Source organism: Psittacula echo (assembly GCF_963264785.1).
Source record: "Psittacula echo genome assembly, chromosome: 5".
Classification (NCBI taxonomy): domain Eukaryota; kingdom Metazoa; phylum Chordata; class Aves; order Psittaciformes; family Psittacidae; genus Psittacula; species Psittacula echo.
In genome coordinates, this window is record NC_137739.1 from 43,761,166 (window position 1) to 43,786,475 (window position 25,310).

A 25,310-nucleotide genomic window follows, 5' to 3' on the forward strand; every position below is an offset into this window, starting at 1 on the left:
GGGCCCTGCCGCCCCCTGTGTCTCCGGGAGAGCCGCGCTCACCTCCCGCTCCCGGCGCGACGCTGCGTGTGCGGCGAGTCCGCAGCCGCGCGTCCTCCGTGCGCAGCCGTGGCCCCTCGTTCACCTTCCCCCCGTCACCAGGCCCCCTTCAGCAGCTGGTCGGTACCTGCCCGGCCGCGTGTTTGCTGCATGGATCTGTCCAGCGAGGAGATGACGCAAAGCTCGGTGGGATGTTGGAGATTTCCCCTTTCAGCTAAACACAATAGTCTAAAAATAAACTGAAGTTTGTTGATGGATTGACGGTTACAGGAATAAGGCATTACCCTGTGACTGTCCGTATTCCTGCTGTGTTTTCTCTCCCCAGAATAATATGATCAATGGTCTACTTGCAGAATGATAGCTTTACCTAACTGCAGGTATACCAGGTAACAATATGGCAACCATCGCTAAGCACTTGCAGCAGAGGACTCCAGGTTAAGCACATGTGTATATACCATCCATAGCAGAGGCTGATAAAAAGGCAACTATAAAAGGATCTTGCTAAATGGAGTCTGTTATTTAATAGCACTTGGCAAAACAGTAATTTCTAAAAACTATTTCATGTCACATCTTCACTGCTATTGACATTAATGTGACACATTTTAGGATAACTACAGAAATGTTCTGAGATTTATACCCCATAAACCACAACAAATCCACAAACTACACATTCAAATGTAGATTACTCTCTCATTTTGCTCTTCCCTAGTACATTATACATGTCTGCAATTTACGGGATTAAGCAATAGGGACCTCCATTGGCCATTTAGTGCTTCTAATCTCCCTTAAAACCAAAATAAACTTCATATAAATAGATGTGTACTTGTTCTGTAAAAACTCTAAAAACAGAGCCTCAACTTTGGCAGTCTTTCCTGGTGCTTAAGGGACTTGTTTGTCAGACAACTACCAAAATAGCCCTTTCTAACGTTCAAGTGCACTGGTTCAAGACCAGCTTTCATTGATGATCAGAAATAGTTTACTGCTTAGTCCATGACAAAGCTACATTAGCATTCAAAATATCTGGTAGATATTAACAGAGAAACCCCTCAGGCTTGCTCTTGCAAACACAAATTGATATCACAACTCACTATTATAGGACTCAGAATTTATTTTCTTCCCTGTGACATTTCCTTTATCTCTGTCCTATTTCCATCTCTACCTCCTTGTGTCAGCTATGACAGCTGGCAATTGCTTTGCTGAGCCTTATTTACCTCAGTGATATAATACAAAATCTGGTGCTCTGGTGCCTACAGCCTGCTGAGGGATCCAGCAGCACCAGCCAAAGGCAGAAGGTAGGAGCATGTTCCTGAGAATGGCAAGAAGCAGCTGCCTCTTTTGATGGTGGTGAACTATTAACATTGGCTCCTTATTTCATGAAACTGGAGCTTCCAATACTTAACCACAACATCAAGCAACCTTGTTAAGACCCTCTCATGACTGCTTCTCTATTATTAGATCTTGACAATAACCTAGTAAGTAAAGGAGGCAGCTCAGCTGGGCTAATGGGGGCAGGAGGTTTCTACCAGATCACTGAGCTGAACTGATCTGGCTAGGAAGGAGGCAGAAGATAGAAAGCAAGCAAGCAGAACTATTCCTTTCATTAACATATCACAAGAAGTTTAGAAGCCTACTCCTGCTAAATTGTTGTACCATCCTTTTGCTAGTTGTCAGACTTACCAACATGTATCTATTATGAAGAGCCAGAACAGAATCACTTCTGACCTAAGTATTTTCAGACTTACTCCTTTTTGATGTCCACAGTCCACATGACAACATAATCTAAATTTCTAAGTCATTATAGAAGAACAGAGTCAGACAAGGAACACCACCAATGGTTTTATTAAAACCAAAATTATGCAGTGTTTTCAACTTTTACATTCTGCCAGTAAGCAATTCACACATAAGAAAGCTAATAAACTGTTTCAAGTGTTTACTCTTAATTTTACAACCGATGACAAATAAACAGTTCTAATTCCAAAAGATGCAAACATTTGCTTGTGCAAATCAACTTTTGACACACTATGGCTTCTTACATTCATCTCTTGCAACATTATCAGCATCTAAAACCTGCTTCTGCAACATCTACTGCTCTAAAAATAAGTTAAAACCACCCTGCCATATTAAGATAAAAACATTTTACTGCTCACAACTGACAATACTTGGTACCTATTGCAGAACACATTGCTGGATGAAGTTTTAAGACTTGTCACTTCTTGAATGACCTGCACATTTATTTTGCCTGTGTTCCCATAATTCTCCAGTGTGTACATGTGTCAAAATACATTCTCCCAATTTACTCCAATAGAAATAAATATACACTGTCTCAAAAGAAGTAGACCTGGTATAAGATCCAACAAAGTAGTGCTACAATACACTTAAAACTAAGCAGTAAATAAACTTAACTACCAATACACAAGCATCAAGACATTTTCTTTCTCATGTCTGTTAGCTTTGTTTTAAATATCAGAAATTTTTCAACTTTGTACTTAGTCTAAATACTGCAAAAACTTTGGGAGATGCAGCATGTTTTAAGAAGCTGAGATAATCAAGTATGGGATCTAATACAAACGTTTATAAAACCAGGTTATTTTTGTTTTAGATGTCAATTTCAGTTGGGTAAACTGACTAACATTTGCAAAAGTGTACAAGTTTGACTCATACAGTTAAAAAAATTAAAAAAACCCCAAAACCCAAAAAACAAAACAACCAAATAGAGCTAAAACATTAATCATACAAATTTAATTTTCCAGAGGTTAACCAAGTTACAATAAGCCAAATTAACCGTCATATTTGATCTTATAAGTCTACAGGTTTTGCAGCTGGTAGCAGTTTCACTTTAGATATTGGATTCTTTGGAGAGCCTCTGTAACACACTCTTTCTCTTCCTGAAGCACCTCTTGCAATCGTAGATTTTTCTGGAATATTTATATTTGCATTACCTTTTAAACTGGATTTCACTGGTCTCTGATTGGTTAGATCTTCTAGAACAGACTTTGATGGATGAACAGTCACTTTCTGTTCATGGATACCAGCAGTTCTGACAGAAATGTCAGGCTTGTCTGATGGATTTAACAGCCTGCCACATGATTTGGATGTTAAGTCTGGCTGCGTATGAGATATACAAACTTGGTCATATGTACTTTCACTCCTGAGTGGCAAAGCCACAGAATTTGAGGGCTTTTGTGTGCAGGACAATAGTGCAGAATCATAGCTCAAAGACTTAACAAGCGGTGAACCAACCTCACTTGCCTTAAGCAGCTGAGAGCCTACAGATCGTCTATTAGCCTCCAATAAGGAATTAATTCTTCTTACAGACTGTCTAACAGGAGTACGTTGAAACTTGAGAGGTGGTTTAGTTTTGCTTGCAGAACTCAGATCGTTTAATGAAAGCTTGTTGAACCATTGTATGTGGTCAGAAACCTTTCCATGGTCAGAAACAGTTGATAGCTTAGTTAAAGTTTTATCAGAATTTTCAGCTTGCAAGTATTGGTTGCCTTCAGTTTGTGATTTAGGCAACTGTGAAGTAGGAAGCTGTCCAGTTACAGGAAATTTCGCAGTACCTTCTTCCACATTACAGCATTTTACCATATAGTTTTCAGCTGTTTGTGAGTGCATTAATTCTGTTTCTTCTTTTCTACCAAAGGAATCTAATTTGTTTAAGTCATCTTTTGCTGAACTGTTCTGAACAGCCAACATGTCTTCCCTGGCCAGTACTTGTGGAACAGGAAGTTCTGTTACATTTTTTACAACTGGCTTCAGGACCTGAAGTTCAATCTCAATAGAAGTTGTGAAGTTTCTTTTCCCCAAAAGTTTAATTTCATCTTTTTTTGATTGCTGTTTATCAACAGCATAAGATTGATTAAATTGGTGTGACATCTCTCTGGATTTTGTATTCGCTAGATGTTCAGAAACTTCTTCAGCTAACAATTCTTTCTTTGGACTGATCCCACTGACACACAAGGTTTCCTTTAATGTTTCATCTGCTACATCTGAGAAGGAAGACTTTGTATCACCTCTCAAATTGTGAAGATTACTTCTAGATGCAGAGAAAGCTTGCTTAACTTTCAGCAGTGTTTCTGCAGTCAGATTACTTTCCTCTTCACTAATTTGCAAGCTGTTGTCTTGTTTGCTTGCAGCTGTGGATTTGAATTCATCTGGAATTAATGGTGGCTTTCCAAATACCAAAATGGATTCTGAAGAACTGATTCCTGTTTTAGGGTGTCCTGGCAGAATCTCCTCATTCCTGCTGATCACCTGAGAATCTGCAACAGTAGGACTATTCCATGACATTCGATGAACTACTTTATTGTGACATTTTGGAGTTAGCAAGTTTTCTTCTGACTTGCTCACATTCTTTGAACCTTAAAATAAATATCATAGTGTTTGAGAATGCTGTTTCATGATGGTAATGATTATAGGCAAAATTTTTGCTAAAAACCTTAATTATCAAAGCAGAACTGAATTTAAAGATGCTATTGCTCCTTTAAGTTTCAGAGATATGAAAAAAGATTGTAATATTAAGAACTGAAATCACATCTCGCTTAACAAGACGACTACCAAAATAACACTAGAAACACAAGCTTGTCCTAAACTGATTATTTTTCCCCAGAAGCCACTCAATTTCATTCATAAAGTTACTTTTGCTTTAGAAAAAAGAAAGGTTCCCCCACATAACGCATTCTGTTAGACGCTCACCTTTCTTAGGGAATTTTTCACTGACACATGGGCTGAAGAGTACATCTGTTTTTGCGCATTCAGTTCTGTTTTCCAAACCTTGCTGACTTGCAAGACGCCTTCCAATATTTTCAGATCTATTACCAACTGCACATCCTGATACAATATTCTTGAACGAAAGGCTTTAATTACTTTCATATAAACTTATAATTTGGAATCTCATTTACAGAGGGACCTCCAAGGAAAAGGCTATGTAAATCAGCCATAGCAGACTTTTCTTGGCTATACTTCATTTTCCCTTGATTCTCTGTAGACTTAGGTGGGGAACAACCCACCTGCAGTAAGGTAGGCTTAACCACACTCTGAACATATTGCAGAGCCTATGCACAGAATCACAATTAGAATTTTAGAAACTGAGACCAACTGATCACAAGTGTGGCAGATCAATCCCAGCTAGCAGGTAAGTTCCCATCCAGCCACTTGCTCATTCCCTCCACTCTCCAGCAGTATGATGGAGAAAATTGGAAAGGCAAAAGGTGCAGGGGAAGCAAAATCACCCCTACCCCCCAAAAAGACCCCCACCAGACAAAATCCCTCCCAAACTACCAAACCTACAAGTGACACAAAAACACTCACTCATGACATGTAGACCAATGCCCAGCAAACCATGAGTAGTGGCTACTTTGCAAAAACTCAACTCATCCCAGTTTTATAGGTGAGCATGATACTGTCATCAAACAGTTCCTTGGTCAGTTTGGGTCAGCTATCCAATCTGTCTCCTCCCCTAGCCAAACCCAGAACAAGCTGAGCAGTTACCACTATGAAACTTCTTGTCCTTGATAGAAGGTCCTTCCTGCTACTGAAACTACAGTGCCCAAAACTTGGGATTAAAATATGCACAGTAACAAGACAACTAGGTTAGAAGCAGAATACTTACCATTTCTCTGTTGCTTTTTCCCAAACCAAACTTCAAGCGTAATGACCTACGAACCATTTCTTTTCGGCTAAGCTTTGGAGAAAAACAACCTGTCTTCCCTGATTCAGCCCTGGGAGGACAGAGGGGAAGAAGTGACACTAACTCTTTAGGAGAGCAATGAAAACATACTGACACTTATTTATGGCTATTTCCTCTAGTTCTACTTTTTCTATTGCCTTTTTGACAAGCTTTCCTAATAGGCACAAAAGGTTACTATACTAGATCTTTTTCTTAGCTCCATTTTGCCACATTAGAAGACCTGGTGATTTTAAGATACTATAAAAATTTGGTATGTTTTGAACACCAAACAAGATTGAGATTTTACACATCATTAGTCAAGGGCTCTAGACCTACCTTTCCAATTTATCTTTAGTTTGAGAGTTAAGGCAAATTACCTGTATAATTTTTTGCTTGCATGTCTTTTACTTCTTCTGTTCCCTGTACTAGACAGATGATTTTCACCAGCAGTTGAAGGAGACAGTGAGATTTGTGATGACTCAAGACACACACATGGGCTTGCTTCGAAATGAACTACGGGAACAAAACCATACTTACATGACCTTAAAATAGTCACATTTTTTTCAGATGAAGACTTAACAGTTAATACAATAAGGAATAAGTTTTTAAACAGCACAGATTTGTTTGCTTGTTTCATGGAGTGCTGGCTTGAAATTACTTTGACTTCTACTTTTCTTTAATATTAAACAAAGCTGTTGCTTGTAGCACCCATAGAAGCAGAAGAATGCAATCAATTGCATGCTACTGATATTACTACCTCAAGTTTCCACATTATCATCAGATAAGTTCCTCAAACCTAAGAGCTTAATAAGAAAAATTAGACTCAGCCTTAATATTATTTGCAGTGTGCTTCTTTTATATACCTAGCCAGAACAGCTAAAGCAACAACAAATGAAAGAGTTGCTATTCTACTCAACATTTTTTCATTAAACAGATGCATTACTTCTGTCTTTGGGAAGTGTTACTGATTTAGTTTGCTTATCCATAGAAACAAGAATTTCATGATGAGCATGAAATGGTTTAACAAAGCAAAGCAATTCTCAACTGAGGAAAAAAAGCCCTGATCTTCAGGCAAAAACAAACATAGCCAATCCTGAGATTTCTTTTTACTCTAACTTTAGTTGGCACCACATTAATGAACCAAACAAAAATAAAACAGGATTTGCAGAATACTTGGAAGCACTCTAGTAGAATGAAGTGGTATTTATTAAAGCATTGTCAAAAGTGGTTGTGGTGGGGTTTTTTTTTTTTTTTTTTGGTGGTTTTTTTTTTTTTTTTTTTTTTGTTTGTTGGTTTTTTTGGTTTTTTTCTTCCCCCTAAAGATGAGGGTTTTTTTAGGATCTAGAGAAAACAAGAGGTGATTGGATTCAAGAAAAACTTTTATAACAGCAACAATTACATTTCACTTAGAGCTAAGACCTGCTATTTAAGTATTTAGGAGAGAGAAGACTACAACTTTCAAAAGGTTGGAAGCATAGGAAGTCTTCATGGATTTGTATGCTAAGACACAAACACGAGTACAACCTAGATAATACAGAGGGACTGAAAAAGACAAAAACATAACGATGGCAAATTTGAGAGATTAATAGAATAGAAAGCAAGAAACAGATTTTGCTTTAGGTCAATCCATGTAACTTAACAGCCAGTGATGAAGATAAACACAAAGACAGGGAAGTAGTGCAAGGAGCACTGTTAAGTGAAGTTTATCAATGACTCCCTAACAAGAACAAAAGTCAGTACATTTAAAAGCCAGAAACAATCTCTTCAAGCAGCAAGGAAAAAGTGAAGACACTCTACCTGATGCTGGTGTTGAGCTGCTGGTGAAAATGCTACTTGGTAACAACTCAAAAGCAAAATTATGCTTTAAAGATCGTCTCTTCTTGCTGGACAAGCCCTGAGAGCAGTCAGCTGGAAGTTTACGTTTGGTACTTGGAGTAAGAACCACCGGAGTCACGGATGAAGGGACTGAAATTAAGAAAGCCAAATTTGCAAAAACAACTTAAAAGGGTGAGAGTTTACAAAAATACAAATAGGGGGTTGTTTTGTTTGTTTTTTAACTTTAGTTAAAAAAAAAAGAGTATTATTGTAAAAGAGTATCACTGTAAAAGCTCAGCCAAAGTGCATGCATTTTGAAGAGGCAATCAATATAGCTTAGGGGTTGGTTTTATTTTGTTCTTTTGTTGCAAAGTAGAGTACCAGAAAAGAAAATCCAAACTGACACACGAATAACATAAGGGGGGGAGGGAAGTATGTATTAAGAAAAAGTCATCTTATGTAAGTTTAAGAGAGATTACAAGTGAAAGAATTTCAGCACTGGCAAATTAATTCCAAAGATGATAAAATGCTGCACTACTGCACTGAAGCCTTAGTATGCATTAGATGAAAAGCACAAGTTTAGTTCTGTAATTCTAGAACCGCACACCGACTGCTACAGTGATTGTAGCTGCTCTAAAAACTACAGCAAATGCAGTATCCTCCATAAATATGTATCTATATTCAAAGTTTTAAACTACTTAAAACATAATCACTTATCTTCAACTAAGTTCTAGTTCTTCAGTTAAAAAAAAATAAAATAATTGTAGATTATAGTTGACAAATCCAGAAGATACTGCATAGGTTTTATTTAGTACATACACACCAATACCTACCGCTTCTGTCTTGTTGCGGTGTAGTGGAGGGTGTTCTGTTAGATTTAAATTTATTCAGTGCTCCACTAACAATATCTGAAATGCAAGACACAGCGAGGAATCAAATTTAATTATGAAGTTTGTCTTGCTCTATTTTCAACTCAAGTTTAACTTGTATTCGTTCAGAGAGAAAAAACAAATCAGTTTAAATGCTTGGTTTATGTAAAGAAAACTATGAATCTTCTCAAAAATGTTTACTCATTTCAGAGTAGCTAAAAAATTCTACTTTCTGTGAGGAAAAAAAGAAAAAAATCATGCATGGATAACAGAAGTTTCTTGTAGAAAATTAAATTCTACTGGTCATTATAAAATTATATGCCTTGTGATTTCTTGTAGGCAAACCTAGCAGGTATCCAGTCAAGTCTTCCTCAAAGTCTCAGTGACTTCCTCACTCTACTAAACAGTCATCTTGAAGCTGAAAAGCTCTTACAGCTTTCAAGTTAGGCCCAAACAGAAATATGAAAGTAACATTCAACTTTTCTGTGAACTTTTTTTTTTTTGGTTTGGGGTATTATTGTTTTTGAAGGCAAAATTAAACCCAGCAGAGTAGTTTTACTCAACATGAAGTCTTACATTTACCCTGTTTTTAAAAGTATAAAAATAGAAGTATTTGCTATTGCAACCTGCAGTCCTAGGTCATAGCAAAGCTTAGCAAACTGCAAGCCTGTAATATTTCTTTTATGGTGTCTAGTAGCTATCAGATAGTTTAAAAACCTCAGCTATGAGAAAATAAAGTGTAATACTACTATGCTTTACTAGACCTGGACAAAGAGGAGAAGCTGCCTACTACCAGAACCTACTCCACAGAATTAACAGATTCTAACTGCTTCTCATCAAAATTTTAACATTCACAAATATTTATCACTTTGCAACTCCAGGATGATGTCCCTTCTTCAGAGCAGAAAAGCAGATAACACGCACACAGAAAAAAAAACAAACCCCACAACAAAAAAACCAACCAACCAAACAAAAAAAACCCAAAAAACACAAGCACACCACACCTTGGCTAAATATATGCAATAATAAAACCTTAAATTCAATTGCTGTCTTGTTTAATATTGCAGGCACATGAGCTGAATACATACTTATATTTTTGTATCAATACATATAAGATAAGTGTTAGAGTGGATCTGAAGTTAACAATATGTGTTCCATAGTATTTCTTCAAAGAAAATGCAGAACAGAGAACATACCATTTGATTAGACATATTTGGCAAAACAAAGAAACTACTGAATAGCTAAACTGGAAAAAAAAAAAAAAAAAAAAAGACCACACCAAAAAAACAGATGCCCAAACCAAACGCATCCATATCAGAGGACATAGTATCAAATAATATCCAATTGTAAGTTATGCTTCAAAACACAAACTAGTTACTTAATTTAAAACACTCATGCCATTTATATCCTTGCCTTCTCATGGTCTGACTTAAATACCTAAGTTTCCAAGTATAATTTCAAAACCAGCAAGAAAAAAAACCCCTTTATAGCAGCCTTCCAGTATCTGAAGTGGGCCTATAAGGATGCTGGGGAGGGACTCTCCTGCAGTGGTAGGACAAGGGGTAATACATTCAAACTTAAACAAGGGAAGTTTAGATTGGATATAAGGAGGATGTTCTTTACTGTGAGGAAGGTTGAGGCACTGGAATGGCTTGCCCAAGGAAGTTGTGAATGCTTCATCCCTGGTAACGTTCAAGGCCGGGTTGGACACGTCCCTGTCCATGGCAGGGGGGTTGGAACTAGATGACCTTAAGGTCCTTTCCAACCCTAACTATTCTATGATCCTATGATTCTGCAACAGGATCTGGACTCCACAAAAAGGCCAGAATATTAATCTGGTTTCATAATCTGAACACAAGCAAAATAGCTTCCTTGGCAGATAACAGACACATCAGAATACAAGTGAAGTAAATAAACAGTAAATATTATTGAGATCTTGTACAGATTTTGCAAATCAAACCCAACAGATTTCACAGGCCTCTATTCTGCTTGTGGAAGCAGCATGTGCTTAGAATCAGCAAACCTCAAGTTTCAAAATAATTTCATTTTAGTTGCTGAAACTTTCAGACAACATACCTACCCCCAACACTTTGGTGCCTCCTCTTCTTGCGTTCACTAGGAGATTCATTTTCACCATCTTCATAGCCCCACAGTGAGGGAGTAGACTGAAAGGCATCAACACCTAACATTGCAGGAATCTTTTCCAAGATGAATTCTGGTACTTGTCCTGAATTAGTTGAGAAATATTTTTTTTTTAAGTTACCTTAAAAGTTGAAAACTTGTACACAAGTATGTGAAACAAGACATTTTGATAAACATTTATCACCTTACCGATTTCTGATGCATGGTCAATAAGTGTTTGCACAACAGCAGCTTGCAAGCGAATTCTTTTTTCTGTACTGGCTGACATCTTTTCATTTTCATTCGAGTGCAAGAGGTTGGGAGCAAAAATCACTGCCAGATTACTGCTATCCATTCTGTTCTCTTTGGATCTTTACAAGAAAAATTTTGGGGGTCATACAAATTATCAGGACATAAGCAGTGGAGACAGAAAACACCAAATAAGACAAATACAGTTTGGAGGGAAAAAAAAAAAAAAAAAAAAAAAAAAGAAAGGACTAATTCACTTGAGCACATACATACCAAGAATAATGTGTTTAGACTTATGCACCCCAGGTGAAGTAACCACACAACTATGTTACTGAAATCAAGAGGTTACAGACCCTGGTCAGTTCTGGGTAATACAAGGCACCACTTAGATTACATTAATTTTATCAGTCACTCCTTTTGTTTTCCAAACAAAAGTGAGGAATACAGCTATGAAAGAACAGAACAAAGTCTAGTCTCCAGCAAAATACAGTTTCATTAAAGTAACACTTTGGATTTATGAAAGAAAAGACCATGACTGAATTCTAGAAAAGGACTGCAGATAAAGTCATAAACCACTCACAGAAAGTTATAGCAATTGTCTGGAAAGAGAAGTCATTAAAGGAACTGGGAGATCTTTACCAGGACTCTTTTTACACTGACCTTAGGGACACAGTTCTCAAAAAATTGAAAAAGTATCTCAAAGCTTGGATTGTTCTGTCAGCCATCAAACATGACAGCAACACAGTTGCAGTTTTCTTCTCATTTCCTAGCTGCTGAGCTTTGAAAAGGCCTTCCTGCAGGTGAGGTGGAAGGATGGGTTCTGGCAGCTCTCTAAAGAACTGTTTAAGAAGCCCAGCAACATCACATGGCAGTGCAGCTGAGAGGCAGTTTTCACCTTGATCCAGTTTACTCTGAAATTGTTCATAAGAAAGACGATTTGAAGTCTTCAATATACTATCAAGATTCCTAAATTCAGGCATTAATCCTCTAGCCCATATCAGAGAAGACAGTCACATCTTGCCCATTTTTTAGTTTCAGCCTTGTCATGTTTTACTTAACTATAGTATCTACAAAGAGACACAGATAATGTTGTCAGACCACATGTGTTAATTTATGTATTTCATACATGCCCATCCTTCTGGGAGAACACTGCTAAACAAATATCCTTATGGTATCCAATGTGTGTAACTGCCAACAAATTTGTTCAATCCCAACAGTACTCTTGCCTTCTAGAAAGCTGAAAAAATTCCCAGAGGGGGAGAGGAGGAAGTGAAGTTTGCCAGTTTCTGGACTAGAGCCCTTCTAATTTCTAAAGCAAGTAATATTACCTGTCTACTTCCAATATTAAAGCTTGAATATAACTGAAAGGAGCCCAAAAACTAAAACATAACCAAGAGAAATGCAGATTTTTTTTTTAATTAAAAAAAAAAAAAGAAAAAAAAAAAAAGACTTTCAATAATACCTTTAAAGCTTTTAAACGAGCAAGAGATCCAGACTTTCTGAAGAGTCCCTCGGTCTGAAGATGTTCTTCCAAATACTTACAAGAATCAACAAGAAAGCTGAGAAAAAATAGTAACATAGTTCTAACAATCAGAATAAGGTTTATATTTTTCCAGAAAAGCTATTAAATGATAAACAGATAAAACATATATAGGATAGTTTTCCCCCCAATGACAAGTAGTATAAAGAAATACAGTTGAATGATAGCTGTGGCTCTGAATTCCCATTTAACTTCTGCATCCCTTCTTCTCCAACTGAAATTATTCTCTACATCTATAAGCTTTAGCAGGCTTGGAATAAATATATTCCCTCTTCTGACAAGAGTTCAATACTATAAAGAGAGCAAAGTAAGCATAAATTTAAATACAAAGCATTAATTTACCTTGGAATATAACCATATTCTGGCACAAGTGATTGCGGTAACACATGAAAAGATATTCCAAAGATTTTACCCTAAAACACAAAATTCAATTAACGTTTTTCAAAAGTTGATAGGATACCAACTACATACAGTCAGGAAAAGCACATATTCCACAGAGTACAAAGGGAAGGGTAGTTCAGATCATGAACAGTCCCTCAGATAAGACAGATAAGAGGCCTTGTCAAGGAAAACAACTATCATCTCTAGCTATCTGTGCGTACGCTGTTACAGGTAACACCCTAGATTACAGTGAAAGAATAGAAAGGTTTTCTGCAGTATGTTTTGCACTTTTTATTTTACAAGGGGACCATTTACAGGTAAGGTCGTAGGAATATTAGACTCTTCTGGAATCTCACTGTACCTTTTTAAATTGACTAAGTCCTATTTTTCTTAAAAATCAACACAACACACTTGGAATATATTTTTAATTTTAAGTGGGTTCCCCCCGCCCCCATCAGCTGAGGCACCCAAGATTGCCAGTTCAGGGAGGATTAAACTCAACAGAATAGTCTAGAAAACTGTTCTAAACTCTTACTTTTAGCATCTGTACTTAAGAAACAGTTACGACTCTATTGTCTTATAGCTGGACATCATCTTATCTGTTACATATTAGAAAACAAGCAATCCCTTCAGCATCTACTGACGCTCACCTACAGCATTTAAAAAAAAAAAAATATCCAAGATTCCTGCACAGGTGTTACAGTTATAAAAGCCCACTTTTCAATGTTACAACTTTTATTTCTCTGCCCCACCTCTTTCTACTTGCATTTGCTGAAGGTGCAATCCAGCCCCTCCCCAAACAGAAGAGGATTGGGATCATACCCAACTTGTTATCAGAGATGAATGCAAACTCTTAGTCATTTATACCTGGAATTCAAAGTGCTGACCATGTTGAGAAAATAGTTAATAACTAACCCATTAGGCCACCCCAGACCTATTTGTCCTACAAAAACAAGTATAACTCGATAAGGGAAGAGAAGCAACATTGCCATTGTATTCCAAATTGCTACTAAAAGTACAAAAAGAAAACTAATTCCAAGATACATAACATTTGGGTTTTGGGTTCCCCCTTCCCCCCCCCTTGTATTTACTAGATTATGCAATAGAGAACTGCAAGTGACTTGTAATGCTACATTCAATATTTGTAACTGATACCCTCACTTTACTAGGTTTTGTTTGAAACACCAGGAGTAGAGATTTAAATTCTTAAAGTTGTCTGTTCCTTTACAATAGAAATAGAATGCACCCAGCAAAACAATATACTCTATACCTTTGCCTACCTTGCTCAATGGTTATTTAAACATACGTTTTCTTCCCCGTATTTAAGTACCACAGGCAGCTGTATACACATCTTTTATCATCACATGCATTTATTGTTCACAGCTCTTATTACCTTCCCTTTAAGTGAGAGGGAGAGGGGAGAGCCTAGAACCACATAGAATCATAGAATAGTTAGGGTTGGAAAGGACCTTAAGATCATCTAGCTCCAACCCCCCTGCCATGGGCAGGGACACCTCACACTAAACCATGTCACCCAAGGCTTCATCCATGCTTGATATGGCTTTTACTTTACCCTTGCTCTCTGCATTACCGAACAACTCAAGCATGTTTTTGCAATTTCCTTGGCTTATATTGACTAAGGGTCACTATAGCATTTTGTAATATCTCAGTCTTACAGAAAGCTCGTTCTGTGCCATATCAATTGCACAGAGAACTTGGTTAGGACGTGGTAGCATCCATGCTTTAAGTTAGAGTCTACCAGAAAATCAGTGTTCTGAAATGGTCTTCAATATTGTATAAACTCACATCTGTTATGTTTAGTTTTAATTAAGAGCATTGAGACAGAAAGCACACTTTTTCACTTCAACAAATTCAAAGTAGGTATTTAAGGTAACAGGATAGATTTCACTCCTCAGAGCACAGATTACTGTACCAAAATACATATAGCCATATCTTATACTGAGAGACCATAAAAACAAAGCTCTTCAAAGCAAAAGTCTAAGGAATCAAGTAAAAATAAGAAACATAAAAGCTTTTAGAAACAATAGATATGTATTCTGAGAAATAATACAATGACAAAGATTTAAGTTCCATTGTGAGTGACATTAAGCACAGTAAAGAGTAAAAGGCTCTTCTACAGATCAGCGGCATGAATGCGTGTTTGAGTGGCTATCAACTACATCAACACAGAGGAACCATCTCCTTCACCAACCGGTCTATCTCGCAGCGTTCAGGGCCTAAACAAGGGTGCGGGTGTGGAGTGGGGGGAGGAATTTAGCACCACTAAACCACTATCTAACTAAATCACGACACGGCCACCCTGAGGAACATCTGAAGCATTTGCTTGCTGAGGAAAAAGGGTAAAAACCGACTTCCCCCCTTGCAGCGATTCAGCCGCCCGCCCGCCCCCCCCCCCGCCCCCCCCCCGAGAGAGGGCTAAGCTCTATCAAGGACAAGCAGGAACAACAGCGTTAAGGTAACGTCCCCGGTACCAGAATCGATGCCCACCAAGGACGGAAGGCCAGCTCCCAGGTCCAAGTTAGCTTTGCTCATATTGCAGCAACCACCGAGCTCACCCACCCCACCGCGGAGGAAAGCCGGGCACCGCCGCTGCCCGGCCAGAGGGTACTCCCTCTAGGCACTGCAGCGTTACCATCCCCCTCAGCCCCCCTTACCTCCGCAGCCACCGCTCTGGGCTGCACGGCCGCCTCCAGGCAGCTCCCACTCTTCACCTTAATTCCGTAAGAGATCCGCAGATCCTCCAGCACCGCCAGCCGCACCAGCCTTCGCCTCTGCTCCGCCATCCTAGCGCCTACCGCCTCCCCGCCCTTTAGCTCCCCAGCCCCCCACCGCCTCTCACACCCTACTCAGCACCATCACAACCTCCACTCCCCCAACACCGGTTACCACTCAAACCCAGCGCCTCGCCCCGCCCGCGCCTCCGATTGGGGCGCTAGCCCATTCGAAATCAGGCCCCCGCAGCCCAACGGCTAGGGTGCGTTGTCGTTTGGCGCCTGATTCCTGCGCGCCTTCTCCGCGTCTCTCAACTACTAATGCTTTCAGGCGATCGCGAAGGACACCTAAAGGTTCTCCCTCCAGACCGCTGGTGTTGGGGAGCTGTGGCGGCAGTATGGTGTCTCCCGGGAGCTCCTAGGGACGGTTGCTGGGTGGTGTCAGCGAGTGGTTTCGTGTAGCCAAGAGCTGCCGGGTCTCTGGGCAGTGGGAGCTGGGGCAGGGCAGGCGCAGCAAGTAGTGGGGAGGGTTTCTCAAACACTACCGCCGCGTTTTCTTACGCTCTCCTCCAGCAACTCACAGGCCAGTGTTACCAAATTTTAGGGTTAGCTTGGTTGTTTACTTGGAAATGTTTGTTTGTTTGACAATAAATTTTAATTTAAAATAGTAAACCACTGCAGTTTTGTGAAGAAATTGAATTCTTAAAGGAGGAATGAATATGCGGTGTCAACTTTGATTGTATTGGGATACAAAAAAGGTCGGAGATCTTTACAACTGGTGTAGTCAGTGGTGGTGGTGTCTCCTGCGTTAGCTTTGGTCTGTACAGGTACATCTGACATCATTCACCATTTTCGGTGCACAGACGCACAATTCACAATTTAAGTGGCAGTTAAACCATTAACACCAGGTTTGTTTGCACTTTCTAAACTTGGGGTTGCTTACCTATGCCATACTATGTTCTCATACACCTTTTCCAGGGGGGTCATTTGGGGTTTTGCACTGTTATAGGAGCAACTGCATTTATTTTTACTATTTTTTCTTTTTAAGTTTCTGTTCCAAATGTAACTTATGTTAATAACAGTGAAATTAACAAAATGCAATCTTTCTGTGTGAAATCAGAAATAAATGCTGTAGCAAACACACTGTAGCAAAATGCTGTAGAAAGGAAAAGTTTTTGAGCTTTTCCTTTATACATGTTTTCTTACAAGTTCTGAAGAGAGTCTGAGAGAAAGAGAATACCACAAAGTTTAAACTCATGATAACAACCACATTGTGGTGATCTTAAAACCTATGGACACAAAAGCTATAAAAAGAGTAAACCAAATGAGAATAGCTATAGTTTTTCCAGAAGTCATAAAAATAAAAATGGGGGAAAAAATAAAACAAACAGAAAAACAAACAAACCTCTAGACAGTTGTGTGGAAGAAAGACCTAGCAGCAATAATAAATAGCAAATTAGACATGAATTTTCATAAGTAAACCCACAGGATTTTGATTAGGAATGTCAAAATCATGCCATTGAGCAAAAGTAATATTCCCCTAAATGCAGTTTTAGTGCAGCCTTACTGTAAGTAATATTATCTGTCCTGGCACTGAAATTGCATGAAAATACAAGATTACCAAACCTAAAATATCACTGATGACAAAAGTACAAGGAACCTGGACAGGCTGGAGAGTTGGGCACGGAATAACTTGATGAAATATAACAAGGGAAAGTGTAGAGTCCTGCATCTGGGCAGGAACAACCCCAGGTTCCAATATAGGTTGGGGAACAACCTGTTAGTGAGTAGTGTAGGGGAGAGGGACCTGGGGGTCCTAGTGGACGGCAGGATGACCATGAGCCAACACTGTGCCCTTGTGGCCAAGAAGGCCAATGGCATCCTGGGGTGTATTAGAAGGGGGGTGGTCAGTAGGTCGAGAGAGGTCCTCCTTCCCCTCTACTCTGCCCTGGTGAGACCGCATCTGGAATATTGTGTCCAGTTCTGGGCCCCTCAGTTCAAGAAGGACAGGGACCTGCTGGAGAGAGTCCAGCGCAGCGCAACTAAGATGATTAAGGGAGTGGAGCATCTCCCTTATGAGGAAAGGCTGAGGGAGCTGGGTCTCTATAGTTTGGAGAAGAGGAGACTGAGGGGGGACCTTATTAGTGTATATAAATATATAAAGGGGGAGTGTCATGAGGATGGAGCCAGGCTCTTCTCAATGGCAAACAATGATAGGACAAGGGGTAATGGGTATAAACTGGAACACAAGAGGTTCCACTTAAACTTGAGAAGAAACTTCTTCTCAGTGAGGGTGACGGAACACTGGAACAGGCTGCCCAGGGAGGTTGTGGAGTCTCCTTCTCTGGAGACATTCAAAACCTGCCTGGACACATTCCTGTGTGACCTTATCTAGGTGTTCCTGCTCTGGCAGGGGGATTGGACTAGATGATCTTTTGAGGTCCCTTCCAATCTCTAACATACTGTGATACTGTGATACTGTGAATAAAATTAATGGGTATCATATAATAGGATTTAAACAATTTCCGTCCAACTTAACTTAGTTTTCTGTAGTAACGATGAATTACACAAGAGGGAGCTGTGATCTGATAAATGTATCAAAAATTTCCATGTCAAGTATTTTCCATTCAGTATTCACAGAAGAAAAAGCACATGGCGATTGTGCTGTATTTTTTTTTTTTTTCCCCCAATAAAAAGAGATGGAGATAATCTTTCTACATTTTGCAGAAGCATTTAAAACCAAAGTGTTATCTAGTAATTTAGTCCAAAACATTTGTCAAATATTTTCATATCCTTTAGGTGACTGTTTTAACGTATTTCTGCTTTATTTACAGGCAGGGACTGGAGCAGAAAAATTACTTTGCAAATAAGAAGTAGGCTTCTAATTTTGGAACCAGTTTTAGCATTCCAACTCAAATTACACCCTTCCAAAATTAAATTGTGAAAAAACCCCATAAAGAGCTATTTAATGCCTTCCCCCCCCCCCCCGAATTGTTTAAGATTTGACATGTTAAGTTTCTGGCCTTTTAGATAATTCTAATTTTCAGAGGCTATAGATGAAATCCTGCCCTGAATTAAGTAAATGGTATAGCTCTCTTCTGTCATCAGGAGGGCCAGGCTTACACCAATTTTTGCATTAGCATGTAATACACAAATGTATTTGTACACACACACTCAGACACTCTTTTGCGCTATCCATATATAGGTGTATGTTTACATTTTGGGAGAAAAAGTCCCACATGAGCACCTACCTTTAGTCTTGCATTTTGTGAATATGGAAACTACTTCAGGAAGAAGACCTTTAAAAAAATCAAATGTTTACAAATAGTCTCATTTCAGTAACCAGTCGGAAAAGTTAGCTGCCAAACCAACAGAAACTCAGCCAAAGGAAGCAGAAACAAGTTACTTCAACAAGCAGAGTAACATAATGAGGAATACAGAAAACAGATCTTACTCTGAAGTACTCTTACTCTACCTGACCAAACTTAGAACTTGGTGGGAAATAGTGTAAGTATCCCTCATTCTGTCAGTAAAAGGGCTATTTTTGCTCTACTACTTCAAGCAAACAAGTGCAGGGCAGAAGGATCATAAGGGCAGATTGTGATAAGAAAGATCATGAGGGCAGAAAGCCAGACCAGCCCATCCAGGAGAAACTGAAAAGTAGCTGCACAAGGGACATTTACGTGTTGATGTCCTCAGAGTCTGACTACTAGCACAGTTTATTCTGAACACATACTCATTCTTGTGTCTTCCCTGGCTTTCTGTCTTAATGAGGAATTATTTAATTCCCAGTTGCCATCTCTCTGTGCTGTTCAGCCTGTGTTTATGTTAGTTGTGTCCATTTTCCATCTCCCACTCTCTCTGCTGCTTTGTCTTGTCTCCAGTAAACAATTTTGCTCAGGACCAAAAGTGCGGGGAATCACTGTCATGAAACAGTCTCCCTACTTGCAACCATCCAGAATTACATCAGAAGCAAAACAATCTGTATATTCTGAATACTTTCAACATGTAAGGTTAACTTGAAGTGTATTTGAAGTAAAAGAATAAGGTTAGAAAGATGTCTTCCAAACTGACATTCAACATGAATTTACTCTGAACCATGGTTTGAAGATTCTATAGTAATAATATAATTCTATTTAAGCCATATTTTGTTTGGGTTACAAATTTGGTCTCAACTTACAAGATTTGTTGATTAGGCTGAGAAATTTGAAAAAATGCCTTTTACCACACTAAGGAAAGGGACAATTTTTTTGAAGTCACATACTGTCTTTGAAAGCAACATGCGAAAGTTAAAGAGTGTGTCTAATTCAAAGCAGCTTAGCTATTGATGATACCATACTGGTCAACTCAACTCAGTGGAGACACTTTCTATTGCAAGTGTTTGATGTTTTCAAGCATTTCAGGCTGAAACTTGGAGTTCATACTTGACACTGTGCATGGCATTTTGCACTTACAGTATGTTTCAATTTGTCCTTCTTAATTTTTATCCCTAACCCTGAAAGTGTTCAAGGCCAGGGTGAATGGGGCTTCGAGCAACCTGCTCTAGTGGAAGGTGTGGGATTGAAGCTAGCTGATCTTTAAGATCCCTTCCAACCCAAACCATTCTATGATTTTATGATTTAATAACACTAGTAGGACTGTTCTCTCTTTTCTGGTTTTCTCTCACTTGCAGTTCTTGTGCTTCAATGGTTGAATGGTCTGAAACTGGCAACTTGCCTGTGACAGAGTGATTTAACAACTACATGTGCAATCTTCACCCATGGTTTTCAATTCTGAAGCACAAAATTCTAAATAAAAGGTGTTAAGATATCTCTAACAAGGACAATGTTTTAAGCTGTTCCTCAATGAAGAATGTGTTGTGATTTAAGCCCAGGCTGTAACTTAGAACCACGCAGTCTACTTCCCCCCCAGCTTTCTTCCCTCCACTCCTGGAGGGATGGGGAGAATCAAAAGAATGCAACTCCCACGGGTGGAGATAAGAATAGTTTAGTAACTAAGGTATAGCCAATCACTACTGCTACCACCAATAATAATAATGATAGGAGAAAATAACAAGAGAAGAGAATACAACACCTCACCACCCGCCGACCGATACCAATACTTCGCCCCCCATCCCACAGTGTTCTAGCCCTTCCGGGAACTCTCAGTTACACATCCTGGGCATGACGTGCTGTGGTATGGAATACCTCTTTGGCTAGTTTGGGTCAGGTGTCCTGTCCCTGCTTCCTCCCGGCTTCTCCTCCTCCCTGGCAGAGCATGAGACTCTCAAAGTCCTTGGTCAGGGTAAACATTCTGACCAGCAACTGAAAACATCGGCTTTATCAGTATTATTCCCAGGCCGAAAGTCAAAATCACAGCGCTGCACCAGCTACTAAGAAGGAGAAAAAATGACTGCTACTGCTAAACCAGGACAAATGTTATCCAGTAAAACCGAAACATCGATCTGTGTATCAAGCTGCAGGATGTACCTTTAAAATTAACGCAGAGTTGAACAAACCATCTAACAGACACAGACTTTTACATCTGCTGCTTAAACCACAACTGATTTCTTGAGTTAAAATTCAGACTGATACAGTTATAACACACTTAGAATTGTTATAGGCTTGTATTTTATTGACATGGTAGACTGTGGGACAGCTTAAGCAACATGTGAGCAAGGCAGCCCAACTGATGGTCTTCTCAAAATGGAAATAATAAATGAAGACTAGTAACATTCACCTGAATAGCTTGCAAATATTGCATTAGAAGTTAAAAGATTGGTTTGCTTCCTATCTTAATAGTAAAATTAAAAAAGAATAGAGGTACCCAGAAAGAAAATAGTCAAAATGGAAAGGCAGGAGTTGCATTCTCCAGTTTAAATAAGGTTTATTTTAACAGAAATGTGAAAGGTAAAAGAGGCTAAAGCTAACACAGAAGTTGATGATGCATATTTCCACCTTAACGTATGTCTATGATAACTGGGAATCCAGGGGAAGAACCCATGTACATGCAAAAAACCCAGGAAAGGTTCTACAGAATTCAAGCCACTGTCCTGGAAAGCATGCTTTTGTTTAAAAATACTAGGAAAAAACCCTTAAAAGTTCTAGTAGGTCTATGAGAAGTAGCCTGTAGTAGATAGAAAAAACAGTCAGTGCTTTGTTGATCTTTTATTCCCATTCAATTTTCCTAGAGTGCTCCATTTCTCGGAGAATATACTCATAGCAGTCTTTTGTTTCTATTCAGCATAGAAATTCTGGGTTTAGGTTTTTCCTTTCAAGATATACAAAGCAAAATCAGCTTGAAATCCAGGCATGATAGATTTATTTTATAACAATTTGAAATAGTTTCTAAGTTTTGCTTTGGATTTGTTGTTGCTGTTGTTGTTTGTGTTGGGTTTTGGTTTGGTTTGATTTTGGTTGGTTGGGTTTTTCTGTGGGGGCTAATACCCAGTATTTTTATTTTAGACTTGAAAAAGAGCCTAAAAGCTTATTTGGGTTTTCTCCCACCTGTACCAGTTGGTCTTACAAGAGCAATACCTACAAAGCTGGTCTAAGGATATAGGTAGGATAATGACAATTACCCTGCCACTAGCATACTGAAATGCTTTCATTTGTTTATATTGTGCAGAGATACAAGCTTATTTAGAAATCTGGGTGCTGCTTCTGCACCCCTTCCCACATCAGCAAAGACTGCAGACTTCCCCAGCAAGTTCTCAAGGCATCTATTGCATGTCTGCTTGTTCTCTAAACCCAGGGACAACAGGAGCTCATTTAGTCTTATGCAAGTTCTTCAGGGCAGATAAAAATGGTAATTACTTCCCTTTCAGAGGAAAAAGAAAAGAAACAAACAAACAAACAAACAAAAAAAAAAAAAAAAAAAGAAGAAGGATGCAGTATCATAGATTTAATGCTTCTTTCCAGTTAAAAAAACCCACAGAACAACCAAACTATAATAGTTTCCTTTAACCAAGCCTGAATCAAGGGTCTATATTGGCACTCTGTAGAAAAAAAAAAAAAAGTATATCTTCTCACTTCTCACAGTCCACTTTCTTTTTAAGTGCTGCTTAATATGAGCTCTGTTTTCAGCACATCCCTTTCATAAACTTACGGGTAGATAAAGAAAAATTACCTTTTTTTTTTTTTTCATCAACTGGCTCCCCCTAATATCTTGTGAATCCCAGAACTTTGGGCTAATACTCAGGTAATAAGAATTTTATTTTCCTTTTCTCAATCCTATGCAAGGAGAGACTGCATTTAGAAGATTATGGCGTGTTTCTGGTAGGATAATTTAATGCGGAACTAATAAATAGTTACTTCATTGAAGGGTTGGAAATTTTATATCTAAGGCAAAATCTGTGTTCTTTAAAAGCTCTATGTCAAAAATTTGGTTTATTTGGGTAACTGATATTTTAGAATACAATTATGTGGCATTGGCTTGAGATGTAAGAGAAGCAGATGCTAGGCTCTGTAAAGTTATTAATGGAGTTGAGTCACTGAACAATTTTGTTAGTATTTGCTAGGAGAAATTATTTCTCATCCACTCTTGGGAAAGAGTGATGGGATGTATATTTTTCTGCTTTTGCGTAAGATTTTCAAGTGTCTTTATGTCTGCTATGTGAGTACGATAGTTTAAGAGATGTATCTTCCTAGTTCCCACTCCAGTTGGAAAGATATGGGTGCATTGCCTAGTTAGCTTGAAAAATGAGCCAAAGGCAGTATAGTTTTGTGGTAGCTGGATGCCAGGTATCCACCAAAGACAATCTGTCACTCCCCTCCCCAGCTGTACAAGGGAGAGAAAATATAACAGAAGGCTCGTTGGTTGAGATAAGGACAGGGAGAACATTCACCAATTACTATCACAGGCAAGACAGGCAGAACTTGGGAAAATTAATTTATTACCAACCAAATCAGAGTAGGATGATGAGAAATACACCCAAACCTTAAAACACCTTTGCCCACCCCTTCTTTCTTCCCAGGCTTAACTTTACTCCTAAATTCTCTACTTCATGCTCCCCAGTGGCACAGGGGGATGGGTAATGGCAATTGCAGTCAGTTCATCACACATTGTCTCTGCTGCTCCTTCCTCAGAGAAGGACTCCTCACACTCTTCCCCAGCTCCAGTGTGGGGTCCTTCCCACGGGAGACAGTTCTCCATTAACTTCTCCAATGTGAGTCCTCCCCACGGGGTGCAGTTCTTCATGAACTGCTCCAGTGTGAGTCCCTTCCATGAGGTGCAGTCCTTCAGGAACAGGCTGCCTCAGTCTGGGTCTCCTGCAGGGTCACAAGTCCTGCAACAAACCTACTCCAGTGTGGACTCCTCTCTCCATGGGGCCACAGGTCCTGCCAGGAGCCTGCTGCAGTGCTGGCTTCCCATGGGGTCACAGCCTCCTCGGGGCATCCACCTGCTGTGGGGTGGGGTTCTACATGGGCTGCAGCTGGATATCTGCTCCACCACGGACCTCCGTGGGCTGCAAGGTGCCAGCCTGACTCACCATGGTCTGCACCACAGGCTGCACGGGAATCTATTCCTGTGTCTGGAGCACCTTCTCCTCTCCTCCTGTACTGACCTTACTGTCTGCAGAGCTATTGCTCTCATATATTCGCACTTCTGTCTCTGGCTGCTGTTCCATAGCAGTGTTTTCCCCTTCTTAAGTATGTTATACATAGCAGAGGTGCTAGCACTGTCACTGATGGGCTCGGCCTTAGCCAGTGGTGAGTCCATCTTAGAGTTGGCATTGATTCTGTTGGACATATGGAAAGCTTCTCTCAGCTTCTCACACAAGCCACCCTGTAGCCCCACCTCCAGCCCCCCAACAAATTGTCATGCAAACCCAATACAGGGTTCTTCTCTGAAGAGAGATGGTTTTGATCCACCATAATAATCATGCTGAGAATGCATTATTGAGACAACTCATTCATTCTGAAGACCTATGTTTCTAGAATTTAAGGGTTAATAAAATTTCCTTGGAGGAAATAAAAGCTTTGGACTGGTATAATTCTGTACATGGAAAGGAAATAAATATTTCTCTTATATTACTTCACGTTTACAGAATACTTGAGATCAGAAGTGTTTCACAAACTACATATAGGACTCAGCTCACCTGCTGAAATCCTCAGTCCGTTGAGAGTACAAAGTCATTGACTTGGACAGACCCCAAGGGAAAAGTTAGATGGGACACTAAGCGTCATGTCTGGTGTCACAGAACTTGTCATAAATATTCCAGAAGGACATTAGTTTTTCATTGTTGCCTTAGCAAATTGTTATCACATTGTGAAAGTAATGACTCATAGGCAAAAAGCCTTATTTGTTTATTTATGTATTTGTGGCCAGACATTAATTTTCATAGATTGTCAGAGTTTAAAACCAAAAATGACTCTTAGATTGTCTAGTCTGACCTCTTGTGTGTCACAAACAAGCAATTTATGTACTAAGAGTAACAACTGATGATTAGACAGTTTTCTAATGGAAGAATAATGCATGTTTGACCCCCTTGGGCACAAAAAAAGTGAAAATTGCGTTCCTTGGCAAATGCTGTAGCTGCTACAAAATTGTCTAAAAGAAAGGTGTAAACCTCTTCTCTAGCTACACTGATAATAAAGCAAGAATCTGAAACTCCATTTTATAGTCTGCCTAGTCCTACAGAGGCCTATTTTGAGGAAGCCTGTCAGATTGTTACTGAAGGAAGGTTTAAACTAAAGAGCTAACTTCTAGATTTCGGAGATGAGGTAAAGTAAAAGAGAAAAAAAGCCTCTTCTGGCACATTTTCTGGGCAGGTTCATATTCTAGATGCTTTAAGAATGTAAAAGCGAAGTGCAGGAAGTGTAAATACTTCTAGCCCTGGGTGAAAACTGACTAGAAGTCTAAAGAGGGCTTTACAGTTGCTATTTTTCCTTTGTGCCTACAGTGGGATCTCAGGT

The 25,310-nt window shown here is 39.2% G+C and overlaps 1 protein-coding gene across 1 annotated transcript; it reads right to left on the bottom strand.

Annotated features, from left to right (window-relative positions):
• Positions 1–2,208: 2,208 nt before the first annotated feature.
• Positions 2,209–15,486, bottom strand: ARHGAP11A (Rho GTPase activating protein 11A; the record flags this gene model as incomplete). Its single annotated transcript, XM_080620171.1, has 11 exons — positions 2,209–4,400; positions 4,735–4,882; positions 5,651–5,759; positions 6,085–6,220; positions 7,505–7,672; positions 10,472–10,618; positions 10,723–10,883; positions 11,416–11,672; positions 12,224–12,320; positions 12,644–12,714; positions 15,358–15,486. 11 exons carry the CDS (start codon positions 15,484–15,486, stop codon positions 2,836–2,838), a joined length of 2,988 nt encoding a protein of 995 aa, XP_080476297.1. The 3' UTR covers positions 2,209–2,835.
• Positions 15,487–25,310: the final 9,824 nt, after the last annotated feature.